A 20,011-nucleotide genomic window follows, 5' to 3' on the forward strand; every position below is an offset into this window, starting at 1 on the left:
CGCGCATCTTCGATCGGTCATAACTTCTTCGTTATAACTCGGATTTTAGTGTTCTTTATATTCTTGGAAACCTAGTTACGATATCTACCACATAGTATACTCAAACTGAGCTTTTTGAACATTTCATTTTTGACGCTATTTTATTATTTCACAAAGAGATTACCAAAAATCGACTTTTAGTCATTACAATGGTCTGAAATAACGGGTTGTTACAAAGTATGGTTTGCAAACACGATTCATGAGATCCATAAACACTGCTGGGGCAATTGTCAATCCAAAAGACATAACTAAGAACTCATAATGACCATAACGAGTTCTAAATGCTGTTTTTGGAATGTCGTCTTCTTGTACTCTAAGTTGATGGTATCCTGATGTAAGATCTATCTTTGAGTAGTAGCTGGATCCTTGCAGTTGATCGAATAGATCATCAATTCTTGGAAGCAGATAACGATTCTTGATCGTTAGCTTGTTTAGCTCCCGATAATCAATACACATTCGAAAGGATCCGTCCTTCTTCTTGACAAACAAGATTGGTGCTCCCCAAGGTGAAAAAATTAGTCGGATAAAGCCTTTGTCAAGAAGTTCTTGTAGTTGGCTAGAAAATTCTTGCATTTCGGATGGAGCCAACCGATAAGGAGATTTCGCTACTGGTGCTGCTCCTGGAATTAAGTCGATTCGAAACTCGACTTGTCGGACGGGAGGTATTCCAGGTAGATCTTCAGGAAACACGTCAGGGAAATCACATACTTGAGCTATGTCCTTGATTTCTCTTGTCTTTCTCTTCTTATCTACAATGTGGGCTAAGAATGCGCTACATTTCTTATGTAGATATTTCTGGGTCTTAGTACAAGAGATGACTTTGAGGTTCTTCCCAGATTTATCACCATAGATAATCATGGCTTCGCCGTTTGGTAAGGGTAGTCGTATGGCTTTCTCATGACATAGAATTTCGGCATGGTGTGAAGATAACCAATCCATGCCAATTATGACATCAAAACCACCGATAGACATTGGCATGAGGTTGACGTAAAAAAGGTAGTTATTAAGAGTTAACAGACAATTTTCTAGGATTTCATGTGTTTTCTCAGTTTGACCGTTAGCGATTTCTACTTCATAGATTTTTTTTAATTTGCTAGACTTATGACTTAACAATTTTCTAAACGTCGGAGTTATAAAACTTCTATCTGCTCCAGAGTCGAAGAGTATAGTAGCATATAAATTATCTATGAGAAACGTACCAGATACGACCGAAGGGTCCTGGATAGCCTCTCTGCTTCCGATCACAAACGCCCTGCCATGCCCTATGCCTCCTTGACTCCTTAACTTTGGACGTTCTTTCTTGATGTGTCCAACCTCCACACACTCATAGCACTTTCTTCCTTCACCACGACCTGTTCCAGTATTTGTTTGCTGATTGACTGTTGCAGGTGTTGTGCTCTTGCAGTAACTAGCAGTATGCCCCTTTTTCTTGCACTTCGTGCAGACAAAACAGTCACCTGGATGATGACGGTTGCACTGATTGCACCATGAAGACTTTGGCTGCGTAGGTACTGTTGTCGTGGCTGCATAATTGGTTGCCACTTCTTGTCTTTTCTCGGATGATTGTTTGGGATTCTCCTATTAAACTTACGCTTGTTTGTTCCAGATTTGGGAGACTCAGCCTTTGAGACCACTTCTGTTCCTTGGATCTTTGTGAGGGTTAGCTGATGAGCTATTCTCTTGGTGCTGTCATAGGTCGTAGGCTTTGATGCGATCACCATGCCTTTGATTTGCGATGCTAAACCCCAGATATATCGCTCAATTTTCTTATATTCAGGGGTTACAAGTGCTGGACACATTACGACAAGATCATTAAATCTAGCGGTATAAGCTTTTATCTCCGAACCCTTCATGGTTAGGGTCCACAATTCTTGTTCCAACTTATGTATATCCTCCCTAGGACAATTCTCCTCCACTAGAATCATTTTAGCTCCTCCCATTTCATGGAATTTGCAGTATCAATTCCCATGGTATTCACATGGCTGTTCCACCATGTGAGTGCTGCATCAGCGAAAGTACATGCTGCAAATCGTACTTTAAAATCATCTGGACAGAAGCTTATTTAAAAGACGAACTCTGTCTTTTCTATCCACCTCGTCAAATTAACTACCCCTTCATTTCCATGAAAGATTTTTGGCCTGCAATTCATAAAATCTTTGTAGGTACACGTTCTAGCGGTCCCTACATGACCTTCATTTCTAACTCCATCTCTTGTGACATTAGATAGAGCCGCAACAATTCTTTGAGCTATGATTTCTTCCAGTTGTGTTGTACTTATTGGGGGGTTTGGTTCTGGTGGTTGTTGTTGTGGTGCTGATCGTCGGTTAGGGTTTAGCCGAGCACTACTCCTCCTAGGCATTTTGTTTTAGTTCCTATTATAAATAATAAGAATTTTATAAGTTTTGTTAATCATTTAACACACGAGTACTAAATACTTCAATTATTCTTCAAAGTGTAAAACATAATGGATAACACAATGATTACTGTAATATATGCTTCATATTATTACCAGCGGTTACATCAGTTTATTTAGGTTTATAAGAGAAAAGTTTCTATAAACATTGCAAAATTTGCAAGGTTTTCTACATCCTTGCTATAAACTTTACTCTTCTTGCCTTAACTAGTCTGATTTCCGTATTTACACAACCACTAGTTTTAACTTATCTACCAGAAACCTAAGTGATGACCTAGCACGTCAGTGACATTAACCACTTGCTCCTCAAGTGCTTGAGTTCTCTGCTCAAGACTTCCCGTGCGTTCTTCATTTCTTGAGGTTTGATTGTAGAGCTCTAACTCTGCAATCCTTGCATCGTGAGTAATCATGTCGTTATAAGCGAAATTTATACGATGATGGACATCCATCACCGATTCCTGATCTCGCGTCCTTTGTCCTTTTAGCCTTCGTACTCTTCCGGAGAGATGAGTAGCCCTTCCTTCGACAATTTCCATCTTATCTTCAATTTTCACACTTTTCTCAAACAATTGAGATAAAGTGTTAACTTCAGAAGAATGTGGGAGATGTGGTCGAGATGATTGACCAGTCTCATACATCTTAGCATCTCTTTCTTCCGCCACCCACCTATCAACGGTTTGTGCGATCTGTGCAGGTTCATCTTGAACTCTATGACTTCCTGAAGATGTCGCCTTCTGATTCTTCTTAATCTTTTGCCATATCGGTATGGATTTATGTGCCGTGCGTTTCATTTTTGCTCCTCCTGGAACTTTACGGTAAAGAGTGTTCAGTGGTGGTAAAGATGATGACACCAATTCTGTCTTCTCCATTGATTCGCTTTCTTCCATTGGTTCACTCTCTTCCCATTCGTTGGAGGGTAAGGGTGCTCCATCGTCAGAAGGTATTGGATGAAAGGTGGTTGGATTTATAGGGTAGTAAGGATCGCCTACCATCATGGGGAATGAAAGTTCCTCTTCTTCATCCGTATCCTCGATGATTATCCATTCTCGTGAATGTGCCATGTCGAATTCCTATATATTTTGGATCACCAAGAGTTTTAGTCTATCAAATATTACTCCCAAATTAAATAGTTCATATGGTCTGATCATAATAAAATGTAGTTGCGCACCTACACCTAGTTGTGATAGGATATATGCACATATAAACTTTAGTTGGAATATTTGATCTAAATCCTTGAGATCAAAAACATTCCGGGTATTAAGGTGTATTCTCATCGCGGGTCTGAGTCTTTATATATGACTCTATATTCTTATTTATTGTATTCCAACCTGTTGGTTGTGGGCCTGGGGTATTCCATCCCGAGGATGATTGGACCCATAGTATGTTGGCATTCCAACCGGATGGTTGAGGGCCTGGGGTATTCCAACCCGATGTTTCAGGTATTTTGGGGGAACTCACTAAGCTTTCGGGCTTACAGTTTCAGTTTATTGTTTCAGGTACATCAGGGGATCGCGGCAAGGCGAAGGCGTGATCGTACAGTGTCACACCCCCAGCCATCGGTGGAAACACCGGGTGGTGTAACGTCATTCTTCGTATCACAGTTATATAACATACATTGAACAGTACTAAAGAAAATACATACCTTTATTGATAATTGAAAGTTACATAACTGTTTTTCTAGAACCTATTACATAATATCCGACTATGGCATACTTCTTAATGAACAGAAAGGTAATAGTAAAACTTCTTCTGTTCGAGTACATACCAACTTTTCAAGTTCCTGAAAACACATGCATTTTAAAATACGTCAACATAAAGTTGGTGAGTCCACAGGTTTTGACTCCATAAAATAATACATTTTCCACGTTCAAAAGTATAGTTTTGAAAGTATCATTTTGACTCTCCAACATTTAGTATGTATATTAGGTATAATAGTTTACTTATCAATTAAGTGTTATACCTAAACATTCCTTGAGCCTAAGGTATAAGTAGGGGGAAACTTATACTTAACATTAATACTTGTATACGACAAAGTATAATGTTTCTAACAATTTGCTACCATGAGCCTGTAACCGCTGTTTCAATTAACCGCTGTAACAATTTGCTACCATGAGCCTGTATACGACAAAGTATAATGTTTCAATTAACCGCTGCTATGACATAATACCTCTGATAAAACACACTCATGATTTACCATGAGAAACAACACACTCATGATTTACCATAAGAAACAAAACCGTACGTTTCATCGACGCCGGAACAATAACAAGTAAAAGGATAGTTCATCATTCGCTTTTGGTTGACTGTAGCTAATAGTCACAAGTGGGGTGGTCAACCCGTATACTAATTATACACGACTTCCTCGCTCACACGGGATTAACGGTTACAGTTCAGAGGATTTCCGCTAAGATCCCCAATCTTAGTTGATGAATACAATTACTGATGTAGACTTCGACGACTTCCTATAGCTCTAACAACAAAAGCATTTTCATGTCTAAAACCCTAAGTTACTAGACCATGCTTTTAAACATTACTCCTAACTTCATAATATTTAGGCAGTATAACAGCTATAACTTGAAGTAAAACTAGGATTTATCTTGACATAAAACCAATAACAACAACAACATATAACATACCAAGTTTTATCTTGTCATAAAACTAACAATAACAACATACAACATACCAAGTTTTATCTTGACATAAAACCAATAATAGCAACATACTTTATAAATTAACATATAGAACTTCCGAATATAACTTCGGAACTATATCGCACACAACATATATATAGAATCCTAAGTATAACTCAAGATCTACATTAGTATAATAACATGCTGACAAGTTGATAATAGTTGTATATATTCAAAATATTATATTTAGAACAACTATACCCCGATTATTATAACTATATACTATCATATATACATAATAGTAATGTATATACAATATTTAGCATGCGTTTACCCCCAAAATATTAGAAAGTGGGGCCGTGAAACTCACCCTAGTAGCGTGATTTTATGTAATCTAAGCAGAAACGGTCAGCGTACGAGGTCGTCGGGGCTCGGGATGCAAGAGGGCTTCAGCAAATGAGAGAAAGGAAAGAAGTTCAGGTGTAGGAATAGCTGAAGTCGGACCTGCTATTTATAGGAAGGATTTTGGACCCTCACGTTGTGAGCCATATAGTCTCACGTCGTGAGTTTGGATCTTATCCCCGTAGACTTGACATTTGCATCCCTAGCTTCGGAAGGTGGCCATGTGACTCCTCACGTCGTGAGATATCCTTGCTCACGTCGTGAGTTTGGATCTTATCCCCTCGTAGCCTTGTCACACACCTTCTAGATTCCGAGATGTGGCCAAATAACTCCTCACGTCGTGAGTTTCTGTGTTCACGTCGTGAGCTCAGTCAGATTAGGGTTTCTGACAGCTGAATCTTAGGAAGGTCGTAACTTTCACATACGAACTCCGTTTTTGACGTTCTTTATATACATGTGTAGGTATTTACAAGTACTACAACTATGTTTTAGACTCCAATAGCTAATTCTAATTCTATTTTAAATTACTCTTATTATAGAGATTTATAGTGTTCGGTTTATCATAACTTCTTCATGCGAAGTCAGATTCAGACGTTCTTTATATTTTTGGAATCGTATGGACGTATACTTTGAGTTGTATCATAAAGAAAGTTCATATTTGTATTAGAATTTATCATGAACCACATAGCACTCTTATCACATTACTAGTTTAACAAAATCACATTACATGATTGACATAATCAAATGTGATTGTTTATTGACCTATTTTGATTAGTGTTACATACAACTCCTCACGTTTTATGACTTTGTTTCTGGGATACTCTGATGTGATACATTTTGAAAACATGTTTTGCAATGGTCAATGGTTTTGGAAATGTTTTAAAAGTTTTAAATTGGCTTGAATTTTATGGGTGTTACAATTTTCATCATTCCATGTTTTACTCCCTTTATTTAATTAATAAAACCCTCTTACGTATTTACCGCCATACGGATAAAAGCGTCGATCATACTCACATTTATAGTCCTAATTAGACAGTTAGTCGATTCCACTTCGATTTTCATTAATTGAGGATCAAGAACCCTAATCCTATTTCCAGGTTGTGAGTTTCGATCAGGCAAGTTGATCAGTTAATGCAAATACCAATGTGGAATGTAAGGTTGTATGAGAAACCATTCAACGCAAGGATGGTTTATGGTATATATTTTTTATTTTGCTCACTAAGTTGCATTTTTTATGTGAAATCCTCTCATCCGAAACTTCTTTTTTGTTCTTGTTTTGAAGATGGACACCCTACTCTGTTTACCATCAAGCTACATTATGGGGGTGAGTTCACAAAGTTTCCAGATGTGAACTACATTGATGGAACTGTGACATACGTTGACATGGTGGATATAGAAGAGTTTTATGTTCATGAAATGGATGCCATCATGAAAGGGTTAGGATACTCAAGTTCCTCCAGTTATCTATTATCATTTTCGGTTGCCCAAGGGAGACATGCATTTTGGACTACGTGCCCTAGGAAACGATGATGGTGTTCGTAATATTGCCCAATATGTGAAGGAGCATAAAGTCATAATGGTGTACACTAAACACAGTATGAGAAAATTGCTTACTTACTTTATGGCGCCTAAACCTGTTAAAAAGGTTATTATTGAGCAATTACATGAAATTGAGGAACATGAAACCACCACAATTGATAACCAAGCTAGTGATAGGCCACATAGACACACATCCCCTGTTTTACATAATGATCTGGTAACTTCACCAAAACAAGATGGAATTATAGGCAGTGAAGGTGCTTTGTCATTATCCCCTGAGTATAATAGGAAAAGGAGTTGGACCAAGGACAAAGCTTTGTCATCATGCAGTAAGAAATTAGCCATGGATGATGTTGGTGAAGTTAATGTAGGTGGGGATAAGGATCATGCACCTAATGATTTTGATGAGGCAGCTAATGAATTTGATCTTGGGTTGTACCAACATATTTTACAGCCTAATTCTGAATTTGATAAGGGAGTCAATGTAGAGAAGGAAGGGGAGGAGGTAGTTAATGAAGTTAGTGATAATATAGATATGAGGGATTATGATATGGATGCTAGAGTTGAAGATGATGTAGATATGGGGGGTTATGAGATGGATGCTGGAATTGAAGATGAAGTTACTCGTAATGTAGATATGATGGAGGAGACTAATGAGAGTAAAAAAGAAAGTGATGAAAGAAGTGACGGGGAGGAGGATAGTGATGACAGTGACTATTGGGTAGATGAGGAGAACATAATTCCTGATGTAGAGGTATATATGAAGGATTTTTACATGAGTGTTGGTCTGGAAGATGAAGTTATGGAAAAGAGAGTAACAAATCCCATGTATAATGACAGTGATGAAGATCGTAAAGACCCTAAAGATTTGGATGTAATTGATAATGACCAATGAGATTCAATGGATGAGGGTTCTGATATGGAAAGGAAAAGGAAAGGTTTATTAAAAGAATTGGGGAAGGAGATAAGGTGCTCTCAAGGAGAGATACATAAAGTAACTTTTAGGATAGGACAAAAATATAAAAGTAAAAAGGAGTTAAAGGAAAAGATATAATTGCATGCATTGGAAACCAGGAGAAATATATTCTTCAAGAAAAACGACAAAACAAGGTTAAGGGATTTATGCAAAAGGACTGTAGCCTTTAATGAGGGTGATGTTGGTGAACCTACCCCATGTCCTTGGGTGATACAAGGTTCTAGGTCAACTAAAGATGGTAGTTGGATGATTAAAACATACAACCACAAACACAAATGCTTGCACACAAGAAAAGTTAGATCTGCAACTGCAAAGTTCATTGGTAAGAAAATAATGGATCAAGTTGAATCAAACCCAACAATCCCAGTGAAAGCTTTAAAAGAGCAACTGCAAAAGGAGTATCAAGTGGGTTTCTCTATACATCAGATTTTCAGGGCTAAATCTAATGCAAAAAAACAAGTTCAAGGAGATTACAGAAAGCAGTATGAGGTTCTCAGAGATTACATCTTGGAGTTACAGTCTACCAATCCAAATACAACTGTGAAGTTAGAATTTGAGTCTGAACCCAACTCCAATGCTACCTCAAGAAGGTTTAAAAGAATTTATGTGTGTCTGGGTGGAATGAAGAAGGGGTTTAGAGCTTTCGTGAAGGATTTTCTAGGTTTCGATGGGGCATTTATGAATGGCCCTTTCTCAGGACAGATTTTAACTGCAGTTGGTGTAGACTCCAACAATGGAATATACCCCTAGCTTATGTCATTGTTGAGTCTGAGAACATTCAAAGCTGGAAATGGTTTCTTGAGTCTTTAGGAGATGACCTGGACCTATATGCAAACTCAAACTTCACATTTATAAGTGACAGACAAAAGGTATGTAATTGGTAGTTTAAATTTTCTATATTTGGATGTAATATACTAACTATGTTTTATTTCCTTTATAGGGTTTACAGGCTGCCATTGCTCAGTTTTTCCCATGTGCTGAGCACATGTATTGTCACAGGCATATACATGATAATATGAAGAGAACATGGAGATCCAGTGAACACAAAGACCACTTGTGGAATTATGCCACAACAACAACAGTCCAAGAGTTCAACCATTTGATGAATGAATTCAACTTATTTGAAAAAGATGCATATAATTGGTTGAAGCAGATCCCCCCACAACACTGGACAAGAAGCCACTTCACATGTAATTTCCAAATTTGCCCCTGTGGTGTATTACTTTGTTAGTACAATATCTTGCTTACTATTTTCTTTGCTTTTGACAACATTTCAGGGAAAGCAATATCATATATGCTTTTGAATAATCTTTGTGAAGTTTTCAACAGCAAATTGATTGAAGGAAGGGACAAGCCACCAATAACTTGCTTGGAGTACATCAGGGAATACATGATGAAAAGAATCTGGAATGTCATCAAGGTACAAAATAAGTGTGTAGGGCCACTAACTCCTTCTGCAACAAATATTATGGACAAAAATGTCAATTTGGCATCTCAGTACACAGCTACATGGAATGGGTCAGACAAGTACCAAGTGAAAGGGCCATGGCAGGATCAACATGTTGTTGAAATGGCTGAAACTGAAAGGGTGTGAAATTGCAGGAAGCAGGAATTAATTGGCCTCCCTTGCAAACATGTCATAGCAGTCCTAAATGACAAAGCAGATAATGGTGAGAAGATTGGAGAGTTACACACTTATGCCCACAGGGTACGCTAGCTAGAAACTTGGAAAGCAACTTATGTCCATAAGGTAGAGCCTATTAAAGGGAGAGCAATGTGGCCTATAAGTGAATGTATAATTATAATCATCCCTCCTCTGCACCATAATCAGTGTGGGAGGCCCAAGAAAAGGAGAAGACAATTTGAGGGGGAGAGAAGCCAAAAGAAGGGAGAGAATAGTAATGGTGCTAGTGGGAGTCAAACTCATGGGGCTAGTGGGAGCAAAACTCATGCTGCTAGTGGGAGTGGGAAGTTGACAAGGAAGTTTATCAGTGTAACTTGCATCAAGTGCAAAAATAAAGGGCACAATGCTAGAACTTGCAAGGGCCAAGCAGGAAACTGATTGGGTTTGAAGCTACTTTGATGTCTTTTGGGGTTTAAATGTCAATTGCTTATGTTTATTGTATGTTAGGTAGTTAATGTCTTTTGGTGTGGAAGATACATTGATGTCCTTTTTGGTACTTGATAGTATGTAGACATGTCTAGTATGTATTTTGATTTGTGGGAACAGCTTATCAGGAATTTGATTTTATGGTTTATGGTATGTTTAATTTGATGTTAATTGCATATTTTACAATGTTTAAATCATATACAAAATAGAATGGTCAACATATAGATACCAAATATAATTTCCATTGACATTTTGTTGCAAAACATGTCTTACATTGCTTACATCTTAAACAAATTCCACTTTCATGCAACTTACCAAAAGATTACATTGCTTACTGATTACATCTTCAACAAAATACTACCCTACCCAAACTATTACATTCCAAACAACTTGTAAACTTGAACAAACACAAAGAAAATCTAACTGCATAACAAGTAAATTTTGAGTCTTGTGGTTTGAGCCTTCAATTTGTTGATTATCCTCAGCAATCCAGGTATGATGGCTTTTGAACGTTAACACATTGGACCATCATACCACCCAATAAAGCGACACTTGGATCCCTTCAAAATTAAAAAAAGCTAACACTGATCTTAACATGTAATGGGAGAATAATGATGAAAATACAAAATCCATTTTCTTACCTCAGTAGGGCATCCCCAGAATCGTCGACTTGGGTTTTTGTCGGTCCATGAAGTGCAAACAATAGCCATTTTACCATAGAAACACAACACCATTGTCAATTTCTTCAGATGAAAGAGTGAATAGTGACTGTGTTAGGGCTTGTGAAGAAGACGAGAACGAGGGGATAAAAGCTTGAACACCGTAGTATCATCGATCTTATAGGAGGGTTTTATTAATTAAATAAAGTGAGTAAAACAGGGAATGTCGAAAATAACCTCCCTTTGACAAGTCAAATGGATGGTAACGGGGGAAAAGTGATGGCAGTTAAGGTTTTAGACCAAAGTGGCAACAAAATGTAAACCTTTGGACCATGAGTGCTAGCACAAACCTTTTTGGCCCAAAGTGGCAATTTCCACCTAACCACAATGAAAAGAACGAGAAGAAGTTAGTTGGTGATTCGAGATTTGATAACAACTACTGTAATAGAAAGAATCATTTCGCAAAATGTTGCATGCTTAAGAAAAGGCAATTGAAAGAAGAATATGATAAGGATGAAGCTTACTGTGTTGAGAAGCTGAAAGAAATTCGTGAACTAAAGGAACAAACAAAAGATCTCTTACTTATTGCTCATGAAAATGATTACGAAGGCACACAAGTTTGGTCCTCTAGTTCAGATGATGAAGAGATGAGGCGTTTAACTCATAGAGCTTTCATGGCAACTCACGATTGCAGTTTCACAACTAACAAGGCTGAATCATTTATGATGCCAAGGGTATAATCACCCAACAAATAGTTTCTATTATCACTTCCAATAATATTCCTGTTTCCAAATATAAATATGACATTGATGAATTTAAAAAAGATTGCACAGTCATGACTCATGAGTCAAGGGATAGATGTTTTAGTCGTAGTTATTCATTTATTGAATAATTAAAATTCCCGAATAGGATAATTGTTAGTCGTGCACGTTACGGACTATATAGACCTTTTATCACTAAGCGATAAAAATAACATTTTTTGATAAAGATTCTTTAGGATAAATAATCTTGATGAGAGTTGTATTAGTTGTGATGACGATTCCGTGGGTATATAGAACGCTCAAATCTGACTTCGCATGAAGAAGTTATGATTGTTCGAAGTTTCACGTTCAACCCAATATGACAAAGTGTGTCGTGAAAATTGAATCGAAGATAGGTTACTTATTAGCTTAAATAATCTAAAATAAATTCTTAGTAATCGTAAAAGCGAAAGTGTGCATATAAAGGACACCAAAATCTGACTTCGTATGAGGAAGTTATGATTTTTTAAAGCTCCGATACATCAGTGTTTGACACATAAATTGAAATTTAAATCGGTTGAGTGTTAGCCAAAACAATATCAATAAGAGTTGAATATCTCGTAAATATGACTCCTTCGGTATAAAGACAACCGAGAATGGAGTTCGTATGAAGGAGTTATGATTTTTGCACAGACTTTAACAGTGTAATATCTATAAAAATATGAATTTAAAATAGAGTGAGAATTATCTATTGGGGTCTAAAGTAATGTTATAATACTCGTTGATAGCTACATGTAGATATAAAGAATGTCGAAAACGGAGCTCGTATGTGAAAGTTATGGCCGTTCGAAGATCTGTGAAAAATACTTGGCTTGATGAGCGTGCCACGTGGCCCAATGAGCATGTGACACGTGGCACCATGAAATAGCGACACATGGCGATGTTGGAGTCGGCATTTGAAAAAGAGGCGTATGATGGGATTCATAGGTTATAAATTTCATGTACAATGCGGAAAATAACACTTAACAATTATGGGTACATGCAAACTATTAAGGATCTATATCTTCACATTAAGGCATTATACTACGAACTAGAAACCCTGTACTATCCCAACTATTTTTGAAATTCATAGATTAGGGTTACACACCTTTTGAATTGTTATTGTAAACAATTCCTTTGATTCCTTCCTTTGTAGATCTGTAGAAGGCAAGAACCAAAATGATGATGCCTTTGATGGCTCACACCCAAAGCTAGAAGCTAGAACACAAGAGAAGAGAGAGGAGAGGGATGCAAATTTTCGGCTATGGTTCTCTAGAATAGAATGGATGAAATTTGCAAGCCAATGCCCCTTTATATAGTTGATAGGAAAACCTAGAAACCCTAGATTTGAACATAAAATAATATTATTTCAAATCCTGATAATTATCTACTTTCCTTTAATTAAATGGAACATTCTAGATTGCCTTGCAAGACACTCTAAAACTGTCCCCATCAAGAGGTTTCTAGAACCTCTCATTTGCTCAACTATTAAGCAATTACCAAGCAGCCCTTGCACTTATAATTAATTCTAATTGACCACAAATTAATTCCAAATTAATTATGATCAATTATTAATAAATTTAAACTATTTCTAATTAATTTATTAATCATATAATAAACTAATAAATTATTTCCTCTCTAAAAATGTTATTCTAATCAGTTTCTAGTTATGAGGGCAAGCCAAAAAGGATTTTGCTTCTAATTACAAGTTTATACCAATTTAGTTATGAGCTTAGACACCTTAATCCAACAGTCTCCCACTTGGATAATTCTATAACTACAACTGCTAATATTACCCTGAACCAAACAACAAATAGTGCTTTCCAAAACCGTTGCTGAATTCTATATCATATCGGACATTTAAGATAAGTGATCAACTACTCATTCGTTCTTCAAGATCGTATGGACACAAGACATGAATTATAATCAATCTCATTTTCTAAGATTATGTTTCCCGATTTCCCGATTTATGATGAAGTCATCATAATACTTATTGAACACATCAATCTAGTCCTGGCTGGGCCCAACACTACAATGTCAACATCAAATCATCGAGGGCCCCAAATATATCGCTTTTCATGTTAGGGCAAAAAGAACTATATAATCATACGCTTTACTTACCAAATCATGCATGGAATTACTCTTTATAACATCCAGTTACGAGAGGTGTTTGGGTAACCAATGCATAACTGATTCGTAAACTATGAACTATATATCTCCGCTTTAAGAATAGTAGATATTATCGTCTTAGAATTACTCGTGATAAAATCCATGAAGTAGTCTCTAAGAGTGGGTTTATTCGATACTCAAAATCCCCATTTTCCAAGTACTCATAGACAAGCTATAATCAATACATAACAATATTGATTCACTACTTACTTCGAAAAGTATGAACGACTGCGAAATTTGATAACAAAATTATTCAGGAAGTAAAACATGCAAAATGAAACACAATAATAAAGAATTAAAGAAGGCAGTACCAATACTCATAAATAAATCTCCATTATATAATCATCAAAAAAAATTACAATTTATTTTGTTTAAAAGTTTAAAATTTTCAACCTATCAACTAATTACTAAAACTAATGTCGTCTCTCAAACCAATGCTCTTAGCATGCTCGATGTGCTTCCCCTTACTTAGAGCCTTTGTGAAAGGATAAGTAGGATTATCTTATGATGACACTTGCTTCACTAGGAGATACCCATCTTCAACTATATGTCTAATGTAATGATATTTCCTATCAATGTGCTTGGACCTTCCATGATGTTTCAGTTCTTTGGTTAAAGCAACCGCGCCTTCATTATTACAAAAGAGTTCCTCAATAGTCGGAATGTCTCCAAGATCCCCGATGAAATTCTTCAAACAAGCTGCTTCTTTTGACGCTTCACTCGCTGCTATGTACTCGGATTCACAAGTAGAATCAGTCACTGTCTTCTGCTTGGAACTCTTCCACGTCACCGCTCCACCGTTCAATAGGAACACCCATCCAGATTGTGAACAAAAGTATTACCTTAAAAAAATATTTAATGTTTATACCTTGATATTAAACTTTTTTTATTAATTAACTCGTGTAATGCATATGTTTCACACCCTATATATATATATATATATATATATATATATATATATATATATATATATATATATATATATATATATATATATATATATATATATATATATATATATATATATATATATATATATAGGGTTGGGTTCAACAAGGAACCATTCCAAACCTTAGAACCAAGGAACCAATCTTTTCTCAACTTTTAGAGCAAATTTTTCATCAAAAAAAAAAACACTAAACATATAGATATTCATAATTTTTTATCCTCCATCCATTGATATCAAATTTGATTAAAAAAATGATCTGTTCAGACACTGTGAATTTGTTCAGATTTACCTTGTGAAATCTGTGCAGATTCACACTGTGAATTTGTGCAGATTCATACATCGAATTTATACAAAATTAATGATTTATAGTGCATATTCACAATGTGAATCTGAACTAGATAAAAAAAGTAAAAAAAAATAAAATTATCAATTTTTATATCAATGGAAAGAAGATAAAAAGTTATGAATTTCTATATTTTTAGAATTTTTTTTCGATAAATAATAAGATCTAAACTTGAAAAAATAATGGTTCATTGGTTCTATGGTTTAAAATGGTTTCTTGTTGAATTTTTGCCTATATATATATATATATATATATATATATATATATATATATATAATGAATCATTATATTTTATTATTATATTTAGTTAACTTATAAGATGTAATTAGTATTGAAACTTACGAATAATAAATAGATATACACTTAAATCAAAATAAATTAATAAATAACATCAAGAATAACAATTTCTTACACATTGACACCAATATCATAATTGATGAATCGTAATAATCAAGGAAAAGATTCAAAAATTGCAAATCTAATCATACCAATCAACATGCATGATTTTATGATAAATATCCACACCAAAAATTCTATGCTTTATATAGTGAGTTCTTAGTCATCTTCTTAGTCATCTTCTATCTTCTATTGTTTGATATTCTAAAAGTATATCATAAGATAAACTAGAATAAATTATATGATCATGAGTTCTTTAGTTCTTGCTCGATCAAATGCTCTTTAACAAGGTATTATATTGTTCTTGAAAAATCATGGAGTTGCAGCAAGAAATGGGTACAATCAAATCATCAGAGACCATGGAAGAACTGAAGCAACAACTGAAACAGGCTGGACCTCTTTGCTTAGTCAGTTTCTTAGATTACAGTTTGCAGATTATATCGGTCATGTTCATCGGCCATCTCGGAGAGCTCTCCCTTTCTGTTGCTTCAATGGCTTCCTCTTTTGCTGCAGTCACTGGTTCCCACTTCCTGGTAATTATAAAAAGAACAAATTTTCATTTCTTAACCCTTCAATCATCACCTTGATTTATGTACTGCTAATCTCCATGCATGTTTATCAACACAATCATATAAAGAAACTTGGGTTGTTGTTTTCCTGAAAAAAAAATGACCCATATATAATTAGCTAGGAACTGGAAGTGCACTCGAGACGTTTTGTGGACAAGCTTATGGAGCACACCAATATCACATGCTTGGAGTATACACTCAACGAGCTATGCTAGTTTTGATGCTTATAGCTATTCCAATATCAATCATATGGACTTACACATGCACTATCTTCATTTGGTTTGGTCAAGATGTAGAGATCTCAATGAAAGCCGAAACCTACACTCGTTGGTTGATTCCCAGTATTTTCCCATATGGGATTCTTCAGTGTCAATTCCGATTCTTGCAAGCTCAAAGTAATACAAAAGTGTTGATGTTGAGCAGTGGATTTACATGCTTAGTTCACATTCTTGCATGTTGGATTTTGATCTTAAAGTTTGGATTAATGAGTAATGGGGCTGCTTTGGCCTGTGCTATTTCTTATTGGATTCAAGTGTCGTTTTTGGCGATTTATATTAAGTTTTCATGCACTTTTGAGAAGACATGGACAAGGTTTTGTAAAGAAGCATTTCTAAATCTTGAAGAGTTTGTTTCGTTGAGTATACCTTTTGCACTCATGATCTGGTAAAATTTTGAAGTTATTTTTTGGTTTTTGTAGAGAGAATTTAGATTTAATTGTGGGATGTTTTATGTGAATTAGCTTGGAGTACTAGGCGTATGAATTTTTGGTTCTCATGTCGGGCATTCTTCCTAATCCAAAGCTTGAAATATCGATGATAGTCAGGTACATACACTGCATTTACAAATTTTAATTGTAGTCCAATAACATTATTATTTTGATTTCAAGAATCTAAATCAAATGATAATTAATCATAGTTAGGGTTAATTTGTTCTTTTTATGTTTATCTTGATAACAGTTTCCGTACAAGTTTCCTTACAGCAAGTCAACACTCTTGCTTGACCGTAAAAAATATATATACTTTGTGTTTTTAAATTGATTATTGCTAAATAATCAGCTAATTATAGGCTGATTTGTTCTTTTTATGTTTATCTTGATAACAGTTTCCGTATAAGTTTCCTTACAGCAAGTCAACACTCTTGCTTGACCGTAAAAAAATATATTTACTTTGTGTTTTTAAATTGATTATTGCTAAATAATCAGCTAATTATAGGCTGGTTTGGTAATTGTATATGATCTAGATAGGAATTTCGCTACAACCACCCCCTACATGCTCCAAATACGGTTGATATTGAAATATCTTTTAGTTTAAATCAAACGCTTCACATCTAAAAACTACTAAATTTAGTGTTTAAGAAAAAACCATTGGACTTTTAGAATCAATTTTTATAATTACGCTTAAAAATATATTTATATATTTATCTTTTCTAAACAATTGTTTTTAATGTAAGTTTACGTATTTTAAAAGTTTTCAACTACTTTTGTCAAACACTTATGTAACAAATAAAAGATACAGCTTGCAGCTACTTGCTACCAGCTAGTTTTTCTAAAAACGTAATTTGTGTTTTTAAATTGACTATTCCTTCTTGAAGAATGAGAATCAACTAATCAACTAATTAAAGTTAAGGGTGGTTTTGTAATTTTTTATGGTATAGATAGGAATTTCTTTCCAACAACTCCTTGTTTGCTTTTTCCAAATACGGTTAGTTTGAAATAATCAAATGGTTCTTCAGCACACGGTTTTTGGAAACTTCTGAATTATAAAATAATAGCTTGAAAAGAAAAAAAAAGTTTTGTTCGTCAAATTCAGTTAATTATGTGTTTTGAAAATCAATGAGATGTTTTAAATAAGTTCTCTTATGTAATTTAACATGTTTTAAAAGCTTTCTGTTATTTTTGTTGCATACTTATATACAAATATTATATACAAATAAACGTTACATGTATCAACTTGCAACTAATTTTATTGAAACACGTTCATTGAATGCTAAATTAAATTAATTCCACTTCAAGAATCATAATGAAATATTCAATCACCTAAAACTAAGGAAATTTGAAAATTAACTTTTGTTATAAGACCAGGAGGTGTGGTAATAAATCCTACCATACTTTTGTTCATGTCACCTCAAGGTCATATTATTTTTCACTCACCCCACAAAACGGATGATACCATACTTTACCTTACACACACAACTATCAAAAGAAAAAAGAAAAAAGGTGTGGTATACTCTCATTCTTTGCGGTAGCCTTACCGTCTTTCCCTCAACTAAAGGATGTCGTGTTCACCGCATCACCATGATGATACATCATCTACCGCGGCGTGCGACAACCTCTATACTAGTCTAACAATTCATTGCTTACACGTTTATTTTGGCTATAAACAAACAAATACATCCTTTTGAAATTATATTAGACTAGAGGGCCTATTACCTTTTATCAAAAAAAGTCACTCGATGCATTTAATTATTTTTTTTTGTTAATTCGTTATGTCACATTTATTGCCTTTTTTTCCTTCTGATCTCTTCTTTAAGATATGCCACCCCACACTATTTTTTCTGAAGAATAAAGTTTTTTTTTTTTTTTTTTAATATGTCAACTCATACATTTTAAGGGCCTTCATTATTTACAAACTAGGTGTGTTTCCGCTCGTTGCACATGAATAAAATTATACGGTTTAAAGTATGCGTAGGAAATCTATAACCTATATTAGGAACTATCATTAAAAAATAAATGAATGTAAAATTATAAAATCTTTGGATGAAAAAGGAAGACAATATTTACAAAACTTTCTTTTAAGTTATGATGCATACCAAGAACCGTGTAACAAACATATTGATGTGATGTACTGTTGATAAAAGTTTTTAATAGTTAATGACTTTTGCAAGAGATATGTATCCACGTTAATAAACCTTTGAACCATATTAATCCAATGAAAATTGTTTAATTATATAAAAGTTTTATTTTAATATTGAAACTTTTCAAATTTAAATTAAGATTATTTAGCATTAGCCACTACAACTCAAAATATTTTTTTACTTATGATAGTTAGATGATATTTATGGGCTTAGTTATATATTTTGTCGTTTATCCGCTACGTCTATATAAAACTATCTTCTTTAACATGTTAAATATAAACTAATTATATATAAAAAAATTGAATAAAATAAAATACAATAAAATTTCAAGAGACAATTTTATTTGCATCAAATCTATTTGAAACTCCACTATAACTCACGAGTTTTTTAATTTATTTGTACTAATGATTTCAAGTTTAAGTTAATTGATCACTATAAGAGTTTATTATTATTATTATTATTTTTAACTTATGGTTATTAATTGGTAATGACTTTTTTATTTTCCTTTCATTTATACATAATGTAACTATATTAGTAGTATATAAGTATGTTTTGATCATAAATTTTTTTAATGTGTTTGGACATATTTCTGCGATTCAAATATAAAGAGTTGAAAAATAAGTTTTGTCATATGTTATTACAACATGAATTTTTCTTCTAATAATAGAGTTTCTATATATCAAATCTATGAATTATTATATAAAATTTGCTTATTTTAATTTATATTGATAATAATATTTAATATTTTATGACTTTGTAGGAGATATGTATCAAATATTCAAATTATTTAATTAATAGTAAATAAGCGAAAAAAATCCTCTCTACCTAAAAAAAATATAACCTTAAAATTACGATAATAACTAATCATAATAAGTTTGGTTTATAAATCCATTAGTAAACACATTTCATCAATCATTTCTCTCTATTTTCTTTTTCATTAAATTCTTATTAGTTAGTTTAGTAATTGTTATTTATTACTCAGTTTCGTAATTACCAACAAAAACATCAATATTGACGTTTAAGTTTTTCAAATTTCTTTACACATATACTTCTAAAACAAAATTATTTAGTGGCCAATCAATTCTTTAAGTACTTTATATTTTTATTAACACTACTAGAAAAAGGTTAATAGAGTACGGTTGAAATTATGAATATAGTACGTGTACATGTAGGGCGTATTAGTAG

General features: G+C 34.1%; 1 protein-coding gene across 1 annotated transcript; it reads left to right on the forward strand.

Moving 5' to 3' along the window:
- The first annotated feature begins 7,924 nt into the window (after window positions 1–7,924).
- On the forward strand, window positions 7,925–9,593 carry LOC145113735 (uncharacterized). Its single transcript, XM_079049790.1, has 5 exons — window positions 7,925–7,992; window positions 8,098–8,589; window positions 8,697–8,868; window positions 8,940–9,189; window positions 9,277–9,593. The coding sequence occupies exons 1-5, from the start codon at window positions 7,925–7,927 to the stop codon at window positions 9,591–9,593; spliced, it is 1,299 nt and encodes a 432-aa protein (XP_078905916.1).
- The last annotated feature ends 10,418 nt before the right edge of the window (window positions 9,594–20,011 follow it).

This window comes from Lactuca virosa, chromosome 1 (genome assembly GCF_052849685.1).
Source record: "Lactuca virosa cultivar CGN04683 chromosome 1, Lactuca_virosa_CGN04683_v6, whole genome shotgun sequence".
Classification (NCBI taxonomy): Eukaryota; Viridiplantae; Streptophyta; class Magnoliopsida; order Asterales; family Asteraceae; genus Lactuca; species Lactuca virosa.

Coding starts and splice junctions, on each gene's coding strand:
- LOC145113735 (XM_079049790.1), top strand. CDS start 7,925: ATGGATGAGGGTTCTGATATGGAAAGGAAAAGGAAAGGTTTATTAAAA. Junction 7,993..8,097: donor GAATTGGGGAAGGAGATAAG/GTGCTCTCAAGG, acceptor ATTGGAAACCAG/GAGAAATATATTCTTCAAGA. Junction 8,590..8,696: donor TCCAATGCTACCTCAAGAAG/GTTTAAAAGAAT, acceptor GCCCTTTCTCAG/GACAGATTTTAACTGCAGTT.